This window comes from Coffea arabica, chromosome 7e (assembly GCF_036785885.1).
Source record: "Coffea arabica cultivar ET-39 chromosome 7e, Coffea Arabica ET-39 HiFi, whole genome shotgun sequence".
Classification (NCBI taxonomy): domain Eukaryota; kingdom Viridiplantae; phylum Streptophyta; class Magnoliopsida; order Gentianales; family Rubiaceae; genus Coffea; species Coffea arabica.
In genome coordinates, this window is record NC_092323.1 from 22,312,426 (window position 1) to 22,331,832 (window position 19,407).

Below are 19,407 nucleotides of genomic sequence, written 5' to 3' on the forward strand. Positions count from 1 at the left end.
TATTCAGTTCAGAAGACAAGAACCTATATCAGTTTCTGAAATCAACGAAGGTCTTAATGCAGCTTATTCAACATAATTTTTCCCAAAGGATACAGAACAAACCTTCAGAGCAGCATCATTAAGCTGGAGCTTTTCTAATGCATCACGCAGCTCAGGAAACCTATCAAGATCATAAATACACATTTGTTAAAGGGGAATAGCAGTTCACAAATACTTCCAATGACACTTTTAGTAAAGAAAAAGTATAATAAACAAATAATTACTGGTCAGCATCAACTGGAAACAGGCCACAGAACACCATTGGAGTAGCCTCCTTGTATCCAGGTAGTGATTGTTCTGCCCTTCTAGTGTAGTGTGTAATGGTGTCACCAACTCTAGCATCTGCCACTGATTTTATTGAAGCTGACAAATATCCTACCTGAAAAACTAGGAATACAATATCATTCTAAATCACAAGACATAATGTTTTGCAGGTAACATGAACAGCAAGTACCAGCTATTTTATATCTCAAACAATGCATGTTTCAGGTCAACAGATTCCAGACATTAACAACCGATGCGAGATGAAAGAACAAAAATTTAGCCATCTCATTTTCATTGCTAAGACAACAGATGTTTTTAGCTATCTTCTCCCTTTCCAAAGACTACAAGCCGTTATCCTTCTGTAATATGCATTTAGCAATATTTATTACTTAACTTATTACAAATCCTGTATATTTGATGGTCAACAAAGCAAAGGGCAATAGAAAATTCTTGGGTTTCAAAAACTACTCAAACTTTCTACCATTCATCAGAACGGTATTGAGAATTTGAATGAATCTTCAGAGTTCACACTAGTAGATAAATTAAGGTGCTGTCAAAGCAAACAAAAGGTTCAAGGTTTGGTATGTCTAAGAAACTTAGGATCCATACAGTTGGGAACTTAAAATTACAACAACCATAAGTTCAGGCAAAGAGACGAATGCATCTCTGAAGAGGAAAGCTTAGATATTTTAAAGGTTAAGAATATATTTTCAAACCAAAAACTCAAAAATGATTCTCTACCTCCCCAGCTCGCAATTCTTCAACTTGCATTTGACTAGGAGACAAAACTCCGATTTCATCAGCGAAATAATCCTGCATTTTTGGGTGTTAGGATTATCAGCAAACTGGTGGAATACAATCTGTGCAGCAATGTGAGTACGGTTCTATGTTGTTTGTCAAGAAGACAACAATAAGATTACGAGGTATTCACAGATGAGAGAAAAAAAAATCAGAGATGAGGACTCAAAACCAAAAGAAAACATATACCTTCCCGCTTGCCATGAAAATAATCCTGTCACCTTTCTTGATAGTCCCATCAACAACTCGGAAATATACAATAACACCGCGGTATGCATCATAATAGCTACAAAATAAAAAATCTAAATGAGATACATAAACTAACACCTAGAGTGAATTACATTATCCAATACCAGCATTCACAAGCAGAAGAGTAAATACAAAATCACAACAATTAGCACAGGGAGTTGGAAAATGCCGATGAACGAGGGTCATACCAACAGTAATGTATAGACAATATGTCTAAATGCGTTTAGCTTTGTTTTGATATGGATATGCATACAGAACTTATGTTGAACGCACAACTGCTGACCGTATAAAGAAACTGATCTACAGTGACATAAATAATGATCAGGTTCCTAAAAGAATTTTGAATTAATATGGGTTGAAGTTCAATTAGATAGCCTTCAGACTTGGGAATGAAAGGTCACCAAACATAAAAATCTACAATTGTAGTTTTTAAAATTGGATATCTTAAGGTTGCCTAGTGTGAAGAATTAATTATTTCAGCTAAATTATGTACGACGTGTATTCAAAAACTCCCCCAAGCTATTTTTGTTTAACAAAAAGAGTCAGAAAATTTTAAACAAGAAATAGTTTTCAGTAGTCGCTTTTTCTCCAACCACTGGGTTTACCTTGGGGATAATTTCTAAAACCTCCCCTAAGGTTTCTCATAATATCACTCAACTCCCTTGAGGTTTTTAAGATCTCACTTACCTCCTCTATCAGCTTGACAAGACCAAATGTCCCTATCAAAGGTCACAAATGGACAACATTACCCTTGCACCCTAAATAACTATTTAACCAAAAACCAAAACAAAAAGAGAATTTTTAACCAAAAAATGCAGATAAAAAGATAATCAAATCACTATCCAATATTGGTCCATATTTCTCTGTATCAAGGTGGTGATTGGACAGCAAAGGACGTGCATAAATTAAATCTAGTCAAAGTCAACCACTTAGAAGGATTTTGGTAAGTAATTAACCTTGAAAAATTGTAGAATAGTTATAACGAAGTCAAGAAATTTTTTTACGAAATATGTTTTAATACATGATGTAATTTAAGTTGTACTGAAAATTAAAATAATCTCTTCATACATGTGGTTTGTAATATAAATCCTACTTATAGAAAAAAGGTTTTATGAATAAGTTAGAATAAAAAAATTAATCAAAAACAATCTAATGACCGAATATATATCTAGGAATATCCTTTTTTTTGGTTCAATCATCATTCATTAGAGTACGTATTAGTTATTGTATATCTACAAAATTACTTGTTATTGCATTTATAACTACTCAAATTTTCATCTTTTTACTTTTTAACCTTATTTTATTTTTTATTGTTGTTGTAAGTTTCATAAGTAGGGTAACACAAGGGTAGTATTGGAACAAAAGTTTTATCTTTCTCACATTTCTTCCAAAGAGGCTAAAATGTTACAAAAAATGTCAATCCGAGGGAGGTAGCTCAGATTCTGAAAACCTAAGCTGTGCTAAGTCATATTATGAGAAATGTCTTGGGAGGTTCCTGAAATTATTCATTTATCCTGAAATGAAGTTTTCACAGTTCTCTGTTAAAAGCACCAAAAGAAAAAGTTTCTTGTAATAGTTTGTTTTAACAAAAGTAAAAAACAGTGTTTCAATATACCAAACCACCTTTTATTACCACATGTTGAGCTGCTTTAAGAAAATCTATACCAACTTAGAACAGAAACAAAAAAGGAATCCAGCAGGTAAATTAAGTACCTATCAAAAATTAGAGCCCTCAAAGGTCTACCATTAGTATCATGAGGCGGGGGTATCCTTTGAACAATTGCATTTAGGATCTCAGTGATCCCAATCCCTTCCTTGAAACAAGAAAAAGAATGATGCTATTAAAGTATTAAAAAAAAAAACCTGAGAGTTTTCAAATTGTAGAGTTTCTCATTTTAATTAATTATCATTTGACAAGAAGAATGCAACAAGAAGAAAATAACCAACCTTTGCAGAGCAGTAAATTGCATTGCTACAATCCAGACCAATAACCTATCAAAGACAACCTGTTAGTTAGTATTCATCAAAAGGTCTGACCACTAAAAGCTTCGATTTTATGGTATTATTTCCTGACAGCAGCCAATAGTAATAATACTTAAAAGTACAACCAAAATGAACTGTGAACATTAGTAACAATACTGTTCAACAAGCAATACATGCTCAATACTGTTTGACAAGCAATTGAAGATTTGTCCTGCCCTAGGAATTATAAAATGCTATGACATTAATGCAAAATAAGCTAATTTTCTTGCCAGAACAATGCATATGCAATTTCATAAGCATCACTCAGTGAACTGATTATCTCCATGCTTAAGAGATTATAGAAGGATAACTCAAAATTTCAGTTTCTTAATGGAATATAAAATATGAATATGTCTGTCAAACTGAGGAAAATTTATTTGAGAAGCTTTTCCAAGAGTCTCCAACTCAATACTACTATTAAGGTGTTCAGACTTGATAATCAAGCCACAATGAAACAAGGACATGAATTTTTCCCGAAGGATGAGTACAAGACTCCAATTGTTTTAGTAGGAAGCCCAAGTCCCACTGAACAACATAGGGGAACCAATGGTTTCAAAACTAACTAGATGGCAAACCAGGAAGTTAATCGGTTTCCTGGTTGGCTGACCAGTTCACTAGTTGACTGGTCTGACCATTTTAACCGGCCAGGTGAATCACTTTTATACTTTGGAAATGGAAAAGGTATTCCCCTTATATTTGTCCAAAATGAAGAAAATCACAGAAAACATCCGCATGGAACACATACTAATATGTTTGCAGTTTAATTGATCTATACAGTGTGAAACTTATGACCAGTTTTCATGTCAAGTTTGACTTGACAGTGAAACCAGAGCAACCAGATGACAGTTTCCCAGTTTAACCAATTGAAACGGCAAGTCCCATATGACTTTTAAGCACTGAATATAATAATCTCAACAAGGAAGGAAGAAACAAAGTAATGTTGTGCTTGCTCACAAAACCATAGGTCACACCCATGGGCCTGTTTAGTGCATTGTATGGTCTAGATGGTGGAGGGTTAAAATGAACACCTAATAGAGACCTTAAAGCAGAGTCAGAATAGTTAACGTGATGGAGTTTTAACAGAGGAATTGCAGGGTTTGTTTAAAAATTTTTCCACCAAAACAGCTTCACTTTCCAATTCATGGAAAAAAAAAAAAGGCAACCGTTATTTGAGACTGAACTGATGCTTTGGTCATAGTGGAGGCAGAGTTGTTTGGAGATCGAAATTTCAGCAAAAATTTGGAGGACCCTTTATAATTTGATTGTTGTACATGGATTTATGTCAAACCTTGCAGGAATTTAGAGCTCCAGTCATTACGCAGGTGCTGTGGAAGGCGAAAGAATATATAGTTTTGAGGGGATGGAGAATCCCAACTGGAATATTAGCATTGAGAGACAAGCTCTTGGATGTTTAGGGGGCAGTTTCACAGTAGCATTATACCGTACGTATTATCTGAAACAAGGAAAGAAAAAAAGCTGTATCTGCATATGTTTGCAGCTGATGAAAACCTTTCATTTCATAAAAATTTCCTTATGAACACCTTTCATTTCAGATAAGCAATATTTTGCCTTTGTGAATCTACCTCTTCTATCTCTTGGGATACACGATTTGGTTCTGCTCCTGGAAGATCTATCTTGTTCAAAACCTGCAGAATATCATTAGCTTTTGTGGATCAACCATCTAATTTCATTCAAACAAGACATTATGAGATTACACAACAAATACTTCTGAGCAAGAGATGAATTAGCTCCTCTGTCTTCCAACAAACAATAATTTGAGTGCTTTAAAAGGTAAACCTAAAAATTTTGTAACTCGTTTTAACATTGTTGGACTTCAAGGTTTAATTGGCAAATCAAGCTCAACATCTAGCTATAAGAAAAGTATGAATTAGGAAATTAGGCCATGAAGTAAGTTACAACGTACTTCTCATGACAAGAGTACCTAAGGAAGCAGTACCCTATGACTTCGTATGCTTCGATCAATCAGGCATGCAAACCAACAAAATAGAAACGCCTATAAATAAAATGACCACCACCACTCATTCAATCTTTGATACTTCTCACACTGTAAGAACTGTGGTGACAAGAGTAACTTTGTGCACTAACAAATGGGATAATAATGAGTAGAGGTCACTAATTATGAACATTACAATGCATGGACATGTCACGATCAACAGCAACACTGGGATGTATAGTACGCAATCAACACAGAGTTGGACGAATAGTACTATGAAAGTAAATCACTTCATACTATCAGATTGCCTTTTCTCCCGAATCTTTGCTCTGGCACCATGTCAGAGGACTTAAGAGGAAAAAATTCAATACACCCAATAAGGTTGACCTACCTATATTCATAAAAATGGAACATAATAAATATGTATAAATATACCCTTATTCTCAGCCATGGCAGCATCTTTTCATTCTAAATTCTTGCACCCGTGCATAAAGAACTCACCAAGGATACCAAGCATGGTCACTGCTCCTCCTATACTTGCAGATGAACCCACAGAACTCACCAAAGACACCAAATATGATCACCAAGGACCTAATATTCCCATCGTACAATCAGACCAATGTAACAAGACCAAATCCTCTTTACTCCTATATGTTCATAAATATACACCACATCTTCGCATTAAACACGCAATGGGAAGCCATAAACTCCCACAAGGAACCCAGAGTTCTTCCCAAGTCAGAAATTATTCCCATGGCAAATGACAATAAGTTCCATTTCTTCAACTATTACACTTAAGCTACAGGAAAAGATGTGGAACTCATGCCAATCAACATGTATGTAGACAAATATTGCTATCCACAACTATTAATATGTATAAAGTAGCAATTCCCACAGATTTATTGTGCCAGAAAACTACACAATAATGGTTCAACATATATTAAAGCATACTGTGTAATACTTATGTAATTTGCATGTGCATATATAGCAATCTTAGATCTAAAGTAGACAACTTTTAATTAGGAAACTCATAGTTGACTTCATTCTTCCCCTATAAAACTGACAAAACCTCCAAAACTCTCCAGCTTCCTATCAAAAGCTACTTGAGCCACTTCCAAAATCTGAACTCTGCTTAAGACAGTGAAGTAGCAGAAACAACATACATAAAGTGGTTTATTTGCAGAGGGGCTAGCATAATCTGAGTAGAAGACTTGGAACCATGTAACTGATGCTTGTAGAAAACTCAGGGGCTAGCATAATCTGAGTAGAACACTTGGAACCATGAAACTGATGCTTGTAGACAACTCACCACCAGTATCATGTAGGCCCTGGTTTTGCCAAAACAACTCCTACATCTCTTTTAATTTATTTAGGTATTTTCTTTTTCTGGTTCTAGGGCACACCAGTTTATTGGCTTGGGCTATGCTCACTAAAATCCTGTTAATACAGAACTTGGGCTATAATGCACATATATTTCATCAGCCAACACATGTAAATACTTGCCAAAGATAATTTAAATGATTTGCAGTAATAAAAGGAAACAATTTACTAGAAATTAAATAGGAAGCAAAGAAGCAATAAATTAGAAAGGTTCCAATGGGAAAAACAATTTGTTTCCTTTTGCACGGTCATAGCCATGTGCCTTTTCCTAGGACTTCAACTTGTTATATTAAATTCTTTTTATTATTCTTTAACATAATATTGAGGAATATAGCTAAGGTCTAAATCTATTCAAATGTAAGTTATCAGCTTATCTAACAGAATGAACTGGGCAAATAAAGCTGACTTTGAATCAACAATTGGAAATTGTTAGGAGAATATTAGTATTCTTGTAGATAATATATTAGTAAGGGTATTCTTGTAAACAGTCCGTTAGGTTTGTACTCCTATAAATATTAGTTGGTCACTCATAATACGGTGACTAGATGTTTTCCTCCCAAGATACCTCTTTACATGGTATCAGAGCAAGAGTCCTAGGGTTTAGGTTAAACATCTAGCAAAAGTACTGTTCACGCGTACTGTTCACGCGTCTCGAGTTTTGACCCTTTCTTGGGTTTGAAGTGCTATTCGCTATGGCTGAAAGTTTATCAAAAAGTATTGTGACGTCCACTAATATTATGCCAATGGTGATGCCTCAAATCACAAATTGGAAGTTGAATGATACCAATTATCAACAGTGGTCAAAAGCTGTTAAGATTTATCTGACAGGCTTAGGAAAGCAACGTTATCTCACAGATGACTCTCCTACGGAGGATAGCAAGAAACTAATGTGGATTCAAGAGGATGCCCAAATTCTTGGAGCAATATGGAATTCTATGGAGCCACGAATTGCTTACATGTGTTCTCATTGTGAGACAACAAAAGAAGTTTGGGATTATGTCCGGTTATTATATTGCAGTAATCTCTCACGGATGTTTGATATTTCTTTGGAGTATTTTCAGTTGCAACAAGATAACAAGACAGTAACTGAATACTTTGCTGATCTTAAGCGAGTCTCAGAGGAATTAAATGTTGTAATGCCTCTCTCAAGTGATATCAAGGTTATGCAGAGGCAAAGAGAACAAATGCTTGTGCTCAAATTCCTGGCTGGTCTCAAGCCGGAATTTGAACCAATCAAATCTCAAATTTTAGCAGGTGAACAATTACCATCCTTTGCAGAGGCGTATGCTCGGGTCTTACGTTCTGCATCTAAGGACAATGCACAGGGTGATGGTGCTTTAATTAATGACAAATCTGCTTTAATTGCTAACAATAATCGGACAGAGCAACTTAATTTTGGACGTGGCTCTCGTGGAGGAAGAAGTAGAGGAGGTCGTGGGGGTCGTGGAGGTCGAGGCACCCGTGAGTGCAATCATTGTGGTTTAAAGAATCACACTCGTGATACTTGTTGGGATTTAAATGGAAAACCACATCGGTTTGTTAATACGGTTACCACTGATCAAACTGAATCAAGTTCTTTAGCACAAGGGTCTCAGAAGACTGTTACCATATCTGAGGAAGATTATATCAAATTTCTGCAGTACCAAACTGCAAATCACGCATCTCTTCCCTCTACTTCTGTAGCACAAAAAGGTAATGCTATGGCTTGTCTCTCCACATCATCTAATTTTGACTCATGGATCATTGATTCCGGAGCTACTGATCATATGTCAGGTACCTCTAGAAATTTTTCTAATTTTCAAGAGTCTACTTCCTTCCCTCATGTTACTTTAGCTGATGGATCTACAACTAAAGTTAAAGGACTAGGCACTGTAGAAATTAACTCATCTCTTCCGCTGCCTTCTGTTCTTTACGTTCCCAGTTTGCCTTTTAATCTAATGTCCGTTAGTAAGCTTACTAAATCTCTACAGTGTTCAGTTATTTTTTCTCCTGATTTTGTTGTCATTCAGGATTTGAAGACAAAGAGGACGATTGGTGGAGGACATGAGCATAATGGTCTTTACTTTCTCAACTCTAATGGTCCGATTGCGTGCCCTGCTACTGTTTCTCCTCTTGAAATTCACTGTCGTTTGGGTCATCCGTCTCTACAAAATTTGAAGAAGTTGGTCCCTACCTTGAGTCAGTTGTCTTCATTAGAATGTGAGTCTTGTCAATTAGGAAAGCATCATCGTGTTTCTTTTGTCCCTAGGGTCAATAAATGGGTTTCGGAACCCTTTTTGTTAGTTCATTCTGATGTTTGGGGTCCTAGTCGAGTAACTTCAAAGTTAGGTTTTAAATATTTTGTAATCTTTGTTGATGATTTTTCCAGAGTTACATGGCTTTATTTAATGAAAGATCGTTCAGAATTATATTCCATTTTTTGTGCATTTGTTACAGAAATAAAGACTCAATTTGGTGTGCCTGTATGTATACTTCGCAGTGATAATGCGAAAGAATATTTTTCCACTCCTTTTGATACCTTTATGACTAAGTCCGGTATTCTTCATCAGTCCTCTTGTCCTCACACTCCACAACAGAATGGAGTTGCTGAAAGAAAAATTGGACATTTAATCGAAGTTGCTCGGACACTTTTGTTGCACATGAATGTACCCAAACAATTTTGGAGTGATGCAGTTTTAACTGCATGTTATTTAATTAATCGCATGCCATCCGATATTCTTGGAGGCCAACTACCTCACTCCATTCTTTTTCCTCAGGACCCTATATTTAAATTACCTCCTCGTATTTTTGGTTGTGTGTGTTTTGTTCATCAGCTTGCTCCCGGGGTGGATAAATTAGATTCTCGTGCCATTAAGTGTATTTTCTTAGGATACGCACGAGCGCAAAAGGGGTATAGATGTTACAGTCCAGTTTTAAATCGTTTTTTCACTTGTGCTGATGTTACTTTCTTTGAATCCACTCCTTATTTTATGAAGCAAGTTATGTCTTGTGAGTTAGACCAGTGTTCCTCTTTTTCTCCTCCTGTTTTACCAGTCCCTTCATCTTTATTACCTGAGTTATCGGGTTCACCAGATTCCACCACTCGATTATCTCATCCTAATCTTCAAGTTTATTCTCGTCGTTCCATGGTTGAGAAAGCTCCTGATATGCTACGCACTTCACCAATTAACTCTCAATCTTCAGATCCAGGTATGACGCCCTCTTGTGAGTCAGATCTTCCTATTGCTTTACGTAAAGGTAAGAGACATTGTACTTCTCATCCTATTTCTAATTTTGTCTCTTATTCTCGTCTCTCTCTGTCATATTCTTCTTTTGTTGCATCTCTTGATTCGGTATCCATTCCTAAGTCTATTACCCATGCTCTCAATGATCCTGGTTGGAGGTTAGCTATGCAGGAAGAGATGCTTGCTTTGGAGAAAAATGGTACTTGGGATCTTGTCCCTCGTCCTTCAGGTAAGCCTGTTGTTGGTTGTAAATGGGTGTACACTATAAAGGTGCAGCCTAATGGTTCTATTGATAGATTGAAGGCTCGTCTGGTAGCTCGAGGATTTACTCAGGTGTATGGAGTAGACTACTTAGAAACATTTTCTCCTGTTGCAAAGATTACCTCGGTTCGCCTTCTTATCTCTTTGGCAGCAACTTACAATTGGCCATTGCATCAGTTGGATGTGAAAAATGCATTTCTGCATGGAGATTTGGAAGAAGAGGTATATATGGAACAACCTCCTGGATTTGTTGTTCAGGGGGAGAATTCGCAGTTGGTTTGTTGTTTGAAAAAATCCTTATATGGATTGAAACAGTCTCCAAGGGCTTGGTTTGGCCGGTTTAGTAGTGTGGTCATGGAGTTCGGTCTGACGAGATGTGGAGTAGACCACTCTGTATTTTATGGGCATTCTAATGCTGGTAAAATTTTATTAGTTGTTTATGTGGATGATATTGTGATTACAGGTGATGATGTTGTGGGGATCCAGAAACTTAAATCCAATCTGCAGGCAAACTTTCAGACAAAGGATTTAGGTCATTTACAGTATTTTCTGGGTATTGAGGTAGCTCGGTCTAAATATGGGATTTATTTATGTCAAAGGAAATATGTACTCGATATGTTGAGTGAAGTTGGGATGTTAGGTTGCCGACCTGTGGATACTCCTATGGATCCCAATGTGAAATTAGCAAGAGATCAAGGAGCATTACTTGATGATCCTAAGCAATATCGAAAACTTGTGGGTAAGTTAAATTATCTCACTGTAACGAGACCTGACATTTCATTTGCAGTGAGTGTTGTGAGTCAATTTCTTGATACTCCTCGTACTAGTCATTGGGATGCTGTTATACGAATTCTCAGGTATCTTAAGGGTGCTCCTGGAAAAGGGTTGCTATATCAAAATCATGGACACACTGATATTGAAGGATATAGTGATGCAGATTGGGCCGGTTCTGCCTCAGATCGAAGATCGACCACAGGATATTGTGTGTTTGTTGGTGGTAATTTAGTGTCGTGGAAGAGTAAGAAGCAAACAGTTGTCTCCAGATCAAGTGCAGAATCTGAATACCGTGCTATGGCTCACACTGTGTGTGAGTTGGTTTGGTTGAAAAGCATGTTAGTTGAAATTGGGTTTGAGTATAAACAGCCTATGAATTTAGTGTGTGATAATCAGGCGGCTGTCCATATTGCGTCTAATCCAGTGTTTCATGAAAGGACAAAACATATTGAAGTTGATTGTCATTTCATTCGAGAGAAATTACTTGATGGAATCATCAAGACATCTCATGTACCGTCTGCAGATCAATTGGCTGATTTGTTTACCAAGAGTTTAGGGGGCTCTAGGGTGAAATACCTTTGTAACAAGTTGGGTGCTTATGATATATATGCTCCAACTTGAGGGGGAGTGTTAGGAGAATATTAGTATTCTTGTAGATAATATATTAGTAAGGGTATTCTTGTAAACAGTCCGTTAGGTTTGTACTCCTATAAATATTAGTTGGTCACTCATAATACGGTGACTAGATGTTTTCCTCCCAAGATACCTCTTTACAGAAATTTATAAAAGGAACCCCTAAAACACTAAAGTGCACTTGACCAAAAAGAGGGAAAAGAAAGAAGGGACTGCCAGTTGTAGTGTTTCATTCAGCAATCTCCATATTCCCATTTTAAGCTCCTTCAATGTACCAGTCTCAAAAAAATAGGGATGCTAATCTAGGGATGGACATAGGCATATTACAATGGGGGCAATCATAAATTTCATCCAATTTTAGACATCTTTCTGCAGAATCAAATGGATAGAAGAAGCCACAAATGTAGTGGAAAATGGTAAAAATGAGAATGAACTTTATCACTATTCTTATATATTATTTATCTTAGAGAAAACTGAATTGCATCCTGCCCCATATTGCCATGCAGAAATCACTCGAATGCTCAAATTGTTAAGACAAATTAAGTTAGGATAGCTGAAAAACTTTGCTAGACCTGACTGAATAAAGGTAATTATCATGCTAGAAATTCAACCTAGGCAATGAGATTCACTTTCTAGACTTCTACACTTGGCCTATGAATAAGTAAAACATATCAAACTATCACTGCTTTGCATGACATGCTACGACCAAGAATATGATAAACATTTTAATCCTATTCACTTCAGGGTAGGATGAATTTACTGTAAAGATGTTAAAGTTATGTAGGTGTACTAGCGATGAAACTTGGTCTCATGTTCAGCACAAATGCTCAAAGAAATGTAGCAGCACAGAAATCTGCTATAAGAAAACATAGCACTATGGTCAACTCACTGGTATAACTTCCAGGTTGTTTTCCAAAGCCAAGTAGACATTAGCAAGTGTCTGAGCTTCAACTCCCTGCACAATATGGTTGAACTCTAATTAGTACAAAGACCAATTTTCACTTTTAGTTGCTTTTTCAACAAAGTAAATTGAAAGCAAGTCCACAAAAATGGAAAGAGTGATTTTGCCTAAGAATGATCATTTATGAAGATAACAGAAGTAAGTGGGAAAGAAAGTTTACCTGGGATGCATCTACCACCAGAAGAGCACCCTCACAGGCAGCAAGAGAACGTGAAACCTGAGGTTTTAGCAAAATAAGTACCAACTTCAGATTGTCAACCACAACTTATTGTGTAAAAACTAATATCAATGTGTGCTCATACCTGCAAGAACATTTAAAATCTGCCATATAGTGGATAATGTGGAGTAAAGCCATATACAAAGCTGAAAATAATCTAGAAAATAAAATCCACTGGAGCTAAAATATATAGGGCAAGAGATTCACTTTAACAATATGACAAAAATATATCTATACTACAAGTCAACAACAAAGAAACTACTTGGCAAGAGCCCTCAAGTTCAGTAGATAAAATACCAAATCTCCCAAAAGATATGTATTATATTTGCTTTGGTAGATTTAACATATACATAAGGTGGGCAAGAAAAGGTGATCAACCAATGTTTTCCACTAATTCCAGATGAAGCACATAAAAATGTCAAACATTATGAAGTGGAATATTTGGAATATTCTTTTAATAACTATACTAGCGACTGAAAGGAAGTGAGCAGTTCACATACTAATGCAGACAGCTCAAAAAAATAAGTATTTGTATTCACCCCAAATCAATCTTTCAAATGTCACGACTCCTATGCAGGCAGTTACAAAAGGAAATCTAAAATTAGAGATCTTCATAACTTTTCAATAGGGAGTGGTTTTTTATTCTTTGGATTTTAGTACGTTTTCAGGTTTCACAGGTATTTGGTCCTTCTTATCAGCCACTGGGAATTTTGATAAATTTTTTTGTTCAATCTTAATTAGTTACTTGATAAAATCAGGAAACTGATTGGAGTCATGTTGATTTAGAAATACATTCAAGAGTTATATGGTTATCGGTCTAGAATAGCAAAATAGAAATCAAAATCGTAATAGGATTGTATCTTTGGACAAGTATATAGCTTGTGATTGTTCTAGTTGTTCGGTTATTTACATGGAGATTTGATCAATAGAGAATTGAGTTGTTGCTTATTAGTTTTTTTCTTTTTCTTCTTCCTCAAGATTCCCCTGAATTCCCTCTTCCTCTCCTCTTTATCCTTGTGTTCCTGTTCATTCAGAACCCTTCAGAAGCCCCATATCCTTCCTTTTGGCCACTAGAGATAGGAGACAAGATCAACCCTGTCTTGTCCACCACCATTCCTACTAACACTCTCCCTATTCAAACAGGCCAGTGCTATTTTGGAGCAAAAGAAGCAGTTTAGAAATCAATTAAAGCATATTTTCCTTGCTAATAGTTTTCCCTCTCCTCATTTTACCACCTAGATTTAATTCCTCCTAACCAGAAGGTGAAAAGGAAGAACCAGGGCAAAATGTCTATCATCCACACCTGTGAAAGAATCTTACTTTCCTAAAAGCACACATCCAAAAACTGCAACCATAGAATAAAAAATGCTCAACTAACCCAAAGCAAAAGCACAGCGTGTCAAACTGTGTCACAGCTAATAAGGTACTGAACCAGAAAAACACAACGACCACAATATCAGTTTAAAGTAAATGAAGTTAATTAACTAGCTAATGGATCTGAAATTCTTACGTAACATAGACAAATATATAATCAACCAAGAATACTTCTTTTCAGATTGACATCTTGTTCTGTTATGTAAATGGTGTAAGCGTTATTCTGAGAATATTTCGAACAAGTACCTCATAAGAGAAGTCAACATGACCAGGAGTATCAATGAGGTTCAGGCAATGTGGTTCATTTTCATACGTGAAACGCATCCGAGCAGCCTGCAGGAAATGGCAATTTAGGGCATTAATCATGCTGGCATACATGAAAGTCCTTGTCGGCTAGATAATATCCAGCACCAATTGGAAATTTTGCTTCACGAAGTGACCATAGCACCTTTAAACATATATTATTTTGGTGTACAGTTTTAAATATTTCCACATCTTTTACCAAAATAAACAATGATAGAAAGCTAAAACATCCTTATTGGGTACCTTGAAAGAAACAAATCAGTTAACCAGATACTTTTCTTGTCAAGAAATCTGTTCTCTATTGGGCTAGATAACTATAAAAATCAACAACACATCAATTAAACCATCCTTCTTAATGCACAAATCCTCAATGACAAAAAAATGCAGACAACAAAAATCCTTGTTTCCATGAAATAAAAAGCTGCAGTTTGATAACTAATAGAGAGAGGAGGACATATCAATAAGCCTTCATCTAAGTTAAAAGTGAGTCATTAAGTTAAATACAGACATTTGGAATAGTAAACATGATTATTTCCCAGTCATCCCAACAGTTTAGATTATGGTTCCATTCACACTGTCAACCCCATTGGCCAAGTTGCTTCACAACTAACAGGATGATACATATCCATCTTTTGTTTCAAATACCCGACCATCTTAATGTCTGCTCGCACTACACTTTTCTTCAAAGTTAGCCCTCGGAAAACTTCATTAGCTCTAAGGACCTCAATTGTACAACACTAAATTAATCTCCACTTCACTAATATGTCTCGAATCAATAGACGCAATGAAGCACATAAACTTAGCTACAAAAATATACAGTTAATGTCGGTCCAGACTACACAGTACACTCAACTAAGATATCCCTTTCTTCCCAACCATATATGATTCTATGAACAAAATAACATTCCTTGAAAATCAAATATGATAACAGTCTAAAAAATAAAAACAAAGAAATAACACTTTTGTCATCTTCTCTTAATATAACACTGTAATTTCAAATGCAAAATGCAACCTGTAACTTGATAGTGATTCCTCTTTCTCTCTCCAAATCCATGTTATCCAGAAACTGGTCCTTCATTTCTCGGCTCTCCACAGTCCCTGTCAGCTGAAGCAACTTGTCCGCAAGCGTCGACTTCCCATGGTCGATATGCGCTATTATACTGAAATTCCTAATATTCGAAGTCGGCACCTGCATATAACTCTTCACTCAATTATCCCAAATTCACCCAAAAAAATTTTTAAAAAAAACTGAAGTTGGCAATCAAACTTTTAACCTTCGAGAGACGATCTTTCCCAACAAGAGCAGCCAATTGAAGGTCGGAATGGGAAACTTTGCTGCTGGACTCCACGCCGGAGGTAGTCTGGCAGTTGACACGGAAGCTACGGCGACCAGAGTAGCTGAATTCATACTTGTTGGAATAGTTGAAGCCAAAGCCATGGTGCTGGTGGTGGTGGTGGAATGGTGAGTTTACAGATGACGGCATGAATTTGAGGCGGCAAAAATCTGCAGCGGTGGCCATTCAAAATTGGCGCTGCTGAACTTCGCCAAATGGTTTCAAGGCCGCAGTCAGCCAATGGAGAGTGGAGAGTGGAGAGTTTGCTGTGGCCTATCTTCGGTTGATTTTTTTCTATTTTTGGTTTTGTTTATTTGGTAAAGCCAAACTGTTTCGAGTCACAAATAAAGAGGAGCCTCGCGCGGACGGGAATGAGTAAGATTTGATTTAACCGCTATTTGTAGAGAAATTCTGTAATTTGAAATTGGTCAAAGTCAGAATCCAATTACATTTGGTGGCCCCCACCTCTCTTGGTGAGGTGGGAGGTCGGGGGTTCAACTCTTGCCTTCCACCAAATTATCTGTCCCTCATGGGCAACTCGATTGGTCTCAGCAAGTTTCTTTAGGAGTTGGTATCCAGTGCCCGCAAGCGTCCGAGTCCCGTGGTTATCGTGTTCGGGGGGATGGGACCTCTCCTCCCGAGCCGGAGTGAGATTAGTTGGGTTCCACAAAAATTGATCCAGACACCCACTCCGTCAGGAAAAAAAAATTACATTTTGGAAACTATTGATAATTTCTTTTAATGACTAATGATGACTTGTATCCGTGTACTTATATCCTTATATAATATAAGATTGAGTTTTAATCAAAAAATAGGTTGAATTTCAACCGCATAGGTGGGGGTTTTTTGAAAATGTGAAATATTGTGTATTAGTTTAAAAACTCTAGATACAAGTTAAGAAAGTATGTATTTGGGTATGTTTACTGAACTGATCCCATTTTAATACATTTAAAGTTGTCATTGATGAGCCATCTGAGTATTGATGGAATTTTTAATTAGTGTGCAACCGTTTTTACATTTTGTACAACCCATATATGCTTGTGTGTTGGTGTTATTACCAGAATATCCCTTAACTACCAATAATTCTCCTTTACAGCCGCAAATAACCGTTTGAGATGTTGCTTTGTCTGAAGCGTTTGAATAGCAATCGGATTTAGGAAATGAACCAACGATTTCTCTATCCATGGTAGGAATCCATTTCTCTATCATTTATAATATGCATTTATGAGCCACAAACGTTGATCAGTTTATTCCCTTACAATTTCAGGAATTAAGTTTTCCTTTTTTGTCTTTGTCTACAACGATTTGCCTTATCATTTTCTCTTCCATCCGAAATCAACTCTAAAATTACATATTATTTCGTCATTAATTACACCCAATTCAATTGTCCAACCATTGGCATGTTAATTAGGGGTGGCAATCGGGTCCGTTTCAGTTTGAGATCTGTGTATAACAGAAAACCCGCTTACCTGAATTTGGCCCGCCAACTCGAAACGGATCAGAATACCTGACATGAATCCAAAAATTTCGGATTAGCGGGTCAACCCGAAATGACCCGAAACTTAATTTTAATTTATTAATTTATCACTGTAATTTCTAATAAAATCAATTTTGTACAAAACTAATTACATAATCAAGTAATAAAAATTTAAATAAATAATCTCAAACCAAATCTAAAATAAATTAAAACACTGTAAAAGTGTTTTATCCCAAATCAAATATAAAATAAATTAAAATAGTATAAAAGTAAAAAATAATATAATACATTATTTGTCCAAATATAATAATTTCAACTTCACACGAGTTAAATAACTTCATTTAGGACTAAGTGATTAATACCTTTGAAAAAAAAGAATAACTTAGTTTAGTTAGATAAAGTAATTTTTATATTTATTAAATTATTTTTAATTCATAAAACTGGTTATCGGGTCATATCAAGTCACCCACAGGTTGACCCGAATTCGATCCATTTTCTTTTCGGGTCCATCGGATTCGACCCAATTCTGATCCGAACCCGCGAAACCTCGACCCAAATCTATTAATTTCGTGGTAGATTCGTATTATGTTTTCAGGTCGTGTCAGAAATTGCTACCCCTAATGTTAATGCCTAAACGGTTGATTATCAGTTTCTCCCTGTTCGCATTCTAGAATTGGGATAATTCTACCAGACTAATCAGCTCAGAATGCTCTTCAGTCCCAACAACTCTTGGTGGTTCAGCGTGAGGTTAGATTTCATCCCCCCCCCCCCAAATTTTTCAGTTCCTCCCTTAATTTTGTCGATGTGTTCTTAGTACCTACAATTAGCGACTCTTATCGCGTTGTCTAACTCCAATTGGTCTGGATTGGTTATAATCTTATAGGTTTGCAGCAATAGCAAGTAAGAGCTCTCGGTGGAGATTCTGGAATAAGGTTAGCTTTCTGTGTTGCTCTGCCTTTCTGCATTATCAACGACTTTCAATTTGATACAGTTTTATTGTTACGCTGTGTGAATTGATTGATTATATCGTTTATCTTTTCATACTAAATTTTATTTCTTTTCACAATATACTATTGTTTGTCCAACAAAAAAACCTCCTTCCCCACAAGGATCAAACACCCGGGCGATGCACGGGCACTCCTCCTAGTATACTGTATAAGAATGAGTATGAGTAAAAAAAAATGGCTTTAAACTTCAACCACAAGAGTAGGAATATTTTGGAATTGTGAGATTGTTTTAATTGTAGTTATAGCATTGGGTACTACTTAAGATAGCATGTATATTCTTGTGTTTATCAAAATGTCCTTGTATTTTAAAAGATACAGTGACGATTTATTCAAAGATTTGGGTATTTTGGGAGTGTGAGATTATTTGGTCATCTTTTCTACAACGGGTACAATCCATAATAGCTTCTTTATTGGTGTAATTACTTAAAATATCCTTGTAAAGACATTTGTTTTGACTTGTATCAATTATTAATATTGCTTTACCATTATAACTTGAAGACCTTCAAATGTCATTTTCATCTCAATTAAAGCAAGGACAACATGGCTTATTAAGGAATTTATGATTGAGCATTAGTTTTAACTTCAATTTTTCAAATGTCCGCTCCTTCACATTCTTCCGTTATATTCCTTTCGTCTTCCGGTAAATAGTTATTTGTCTTATCATTTTACTCTGAATTTCAATATGGTTCTCTGGTGAAGTTATTCTTGGTGGTTCAGCTTGAGGTTAGCTTTCATTCTTTTTTTTGAATGGTATGATTTGCTTTGTAAAATCATAGTTTCTATTATCAACTAAATGCTTCCATTCTGAAATTGGATACTCTGTTAGCGCAATTTAATATTGATATTATTATTTCCCCACAAAGTTGGTTATTCTGTACAATTTAAATAGTGTGGTTTTGTTGGAATAGATCTGGAGATACAAAACTTCCTCTTCTGGTCTACTCACATGGTGGAGGATTTTTTTTATCAAATCTGCCGTCTCTCCTACATATCACACGCATCTTAATGCAGTAGTTGTAGAAACTGGTGTTGTAATAGTTTCAATTAACTATCGACTCGCCCCTGAGCACCCTCTGCCTACTGCTTATGAAGATTCTTAGATTGCAGTCAAATGGGTTGCCTCTCATTCGAATGGC

At 36.1% G+C, this 19,407-nt stretch overlaps 1 protein-coding gene across 1 annotated transcript in view; it reads right to left on the minus strand.

Annotated features, from left to right (window-relative positions):
• LOC113701894 (translation factor GUF1 homolog, chloroplastic) overlaps window positions 1-16,117 on the minus strand; it is a 36,669-nt gene extending 20,552 nt beyond the window's left edge. The window contains exons 1-12 of the mRNA XM_027222779.2: window positions 15,728-16,117; window positions 15,466-15,642; window positions 14,397-14,483; window positions 12,720-12,776; window positions 12,488-12,553; window positions 4,956-5,018; window positions 3,298-3,342; window positions 3,064-3,164; window positions 1,291-1,387; window positions 1,045-1,116; window positions 264-418; window positions 103-160 (exon numbers count right to left, since the gene is read on the minus strand). Coding sequence (XP_027078580.1) covers window positions 103-160; window positions 264-418; window positions 1,045-1,116; window positions 1,291-1,387; window positions 3,064-3,164; window positions 3,298-3,342; window positions 4,956-5,018; window positions 12,488-12,553; window positions 12,720-12,776; window positions 14,397-14,483; window positions 15,466-15,642; window positions 15,728-15,973 — 1,224 coding nt within the window. The 5' untranslated portion in view covers window positions 15,974-16,117. The remainder of the gene's footprint in view (window positions 1-102; window positions 161-263; window positions 419-1,044; window positions 1,117-1,290; window positions 1,388-3,063; window positions 3,165-3,297; window positions 3,343-4,955; window positions 5,019-12,487; window positions 12,554-12,719; window positions 12,777-14,396; window positions 14,484-15,465; window positions 15,643-15,727) is intronic.
• Between the last annotated feature and the right edge of the window lie 3,290 nt (window positions 16,118-19,407).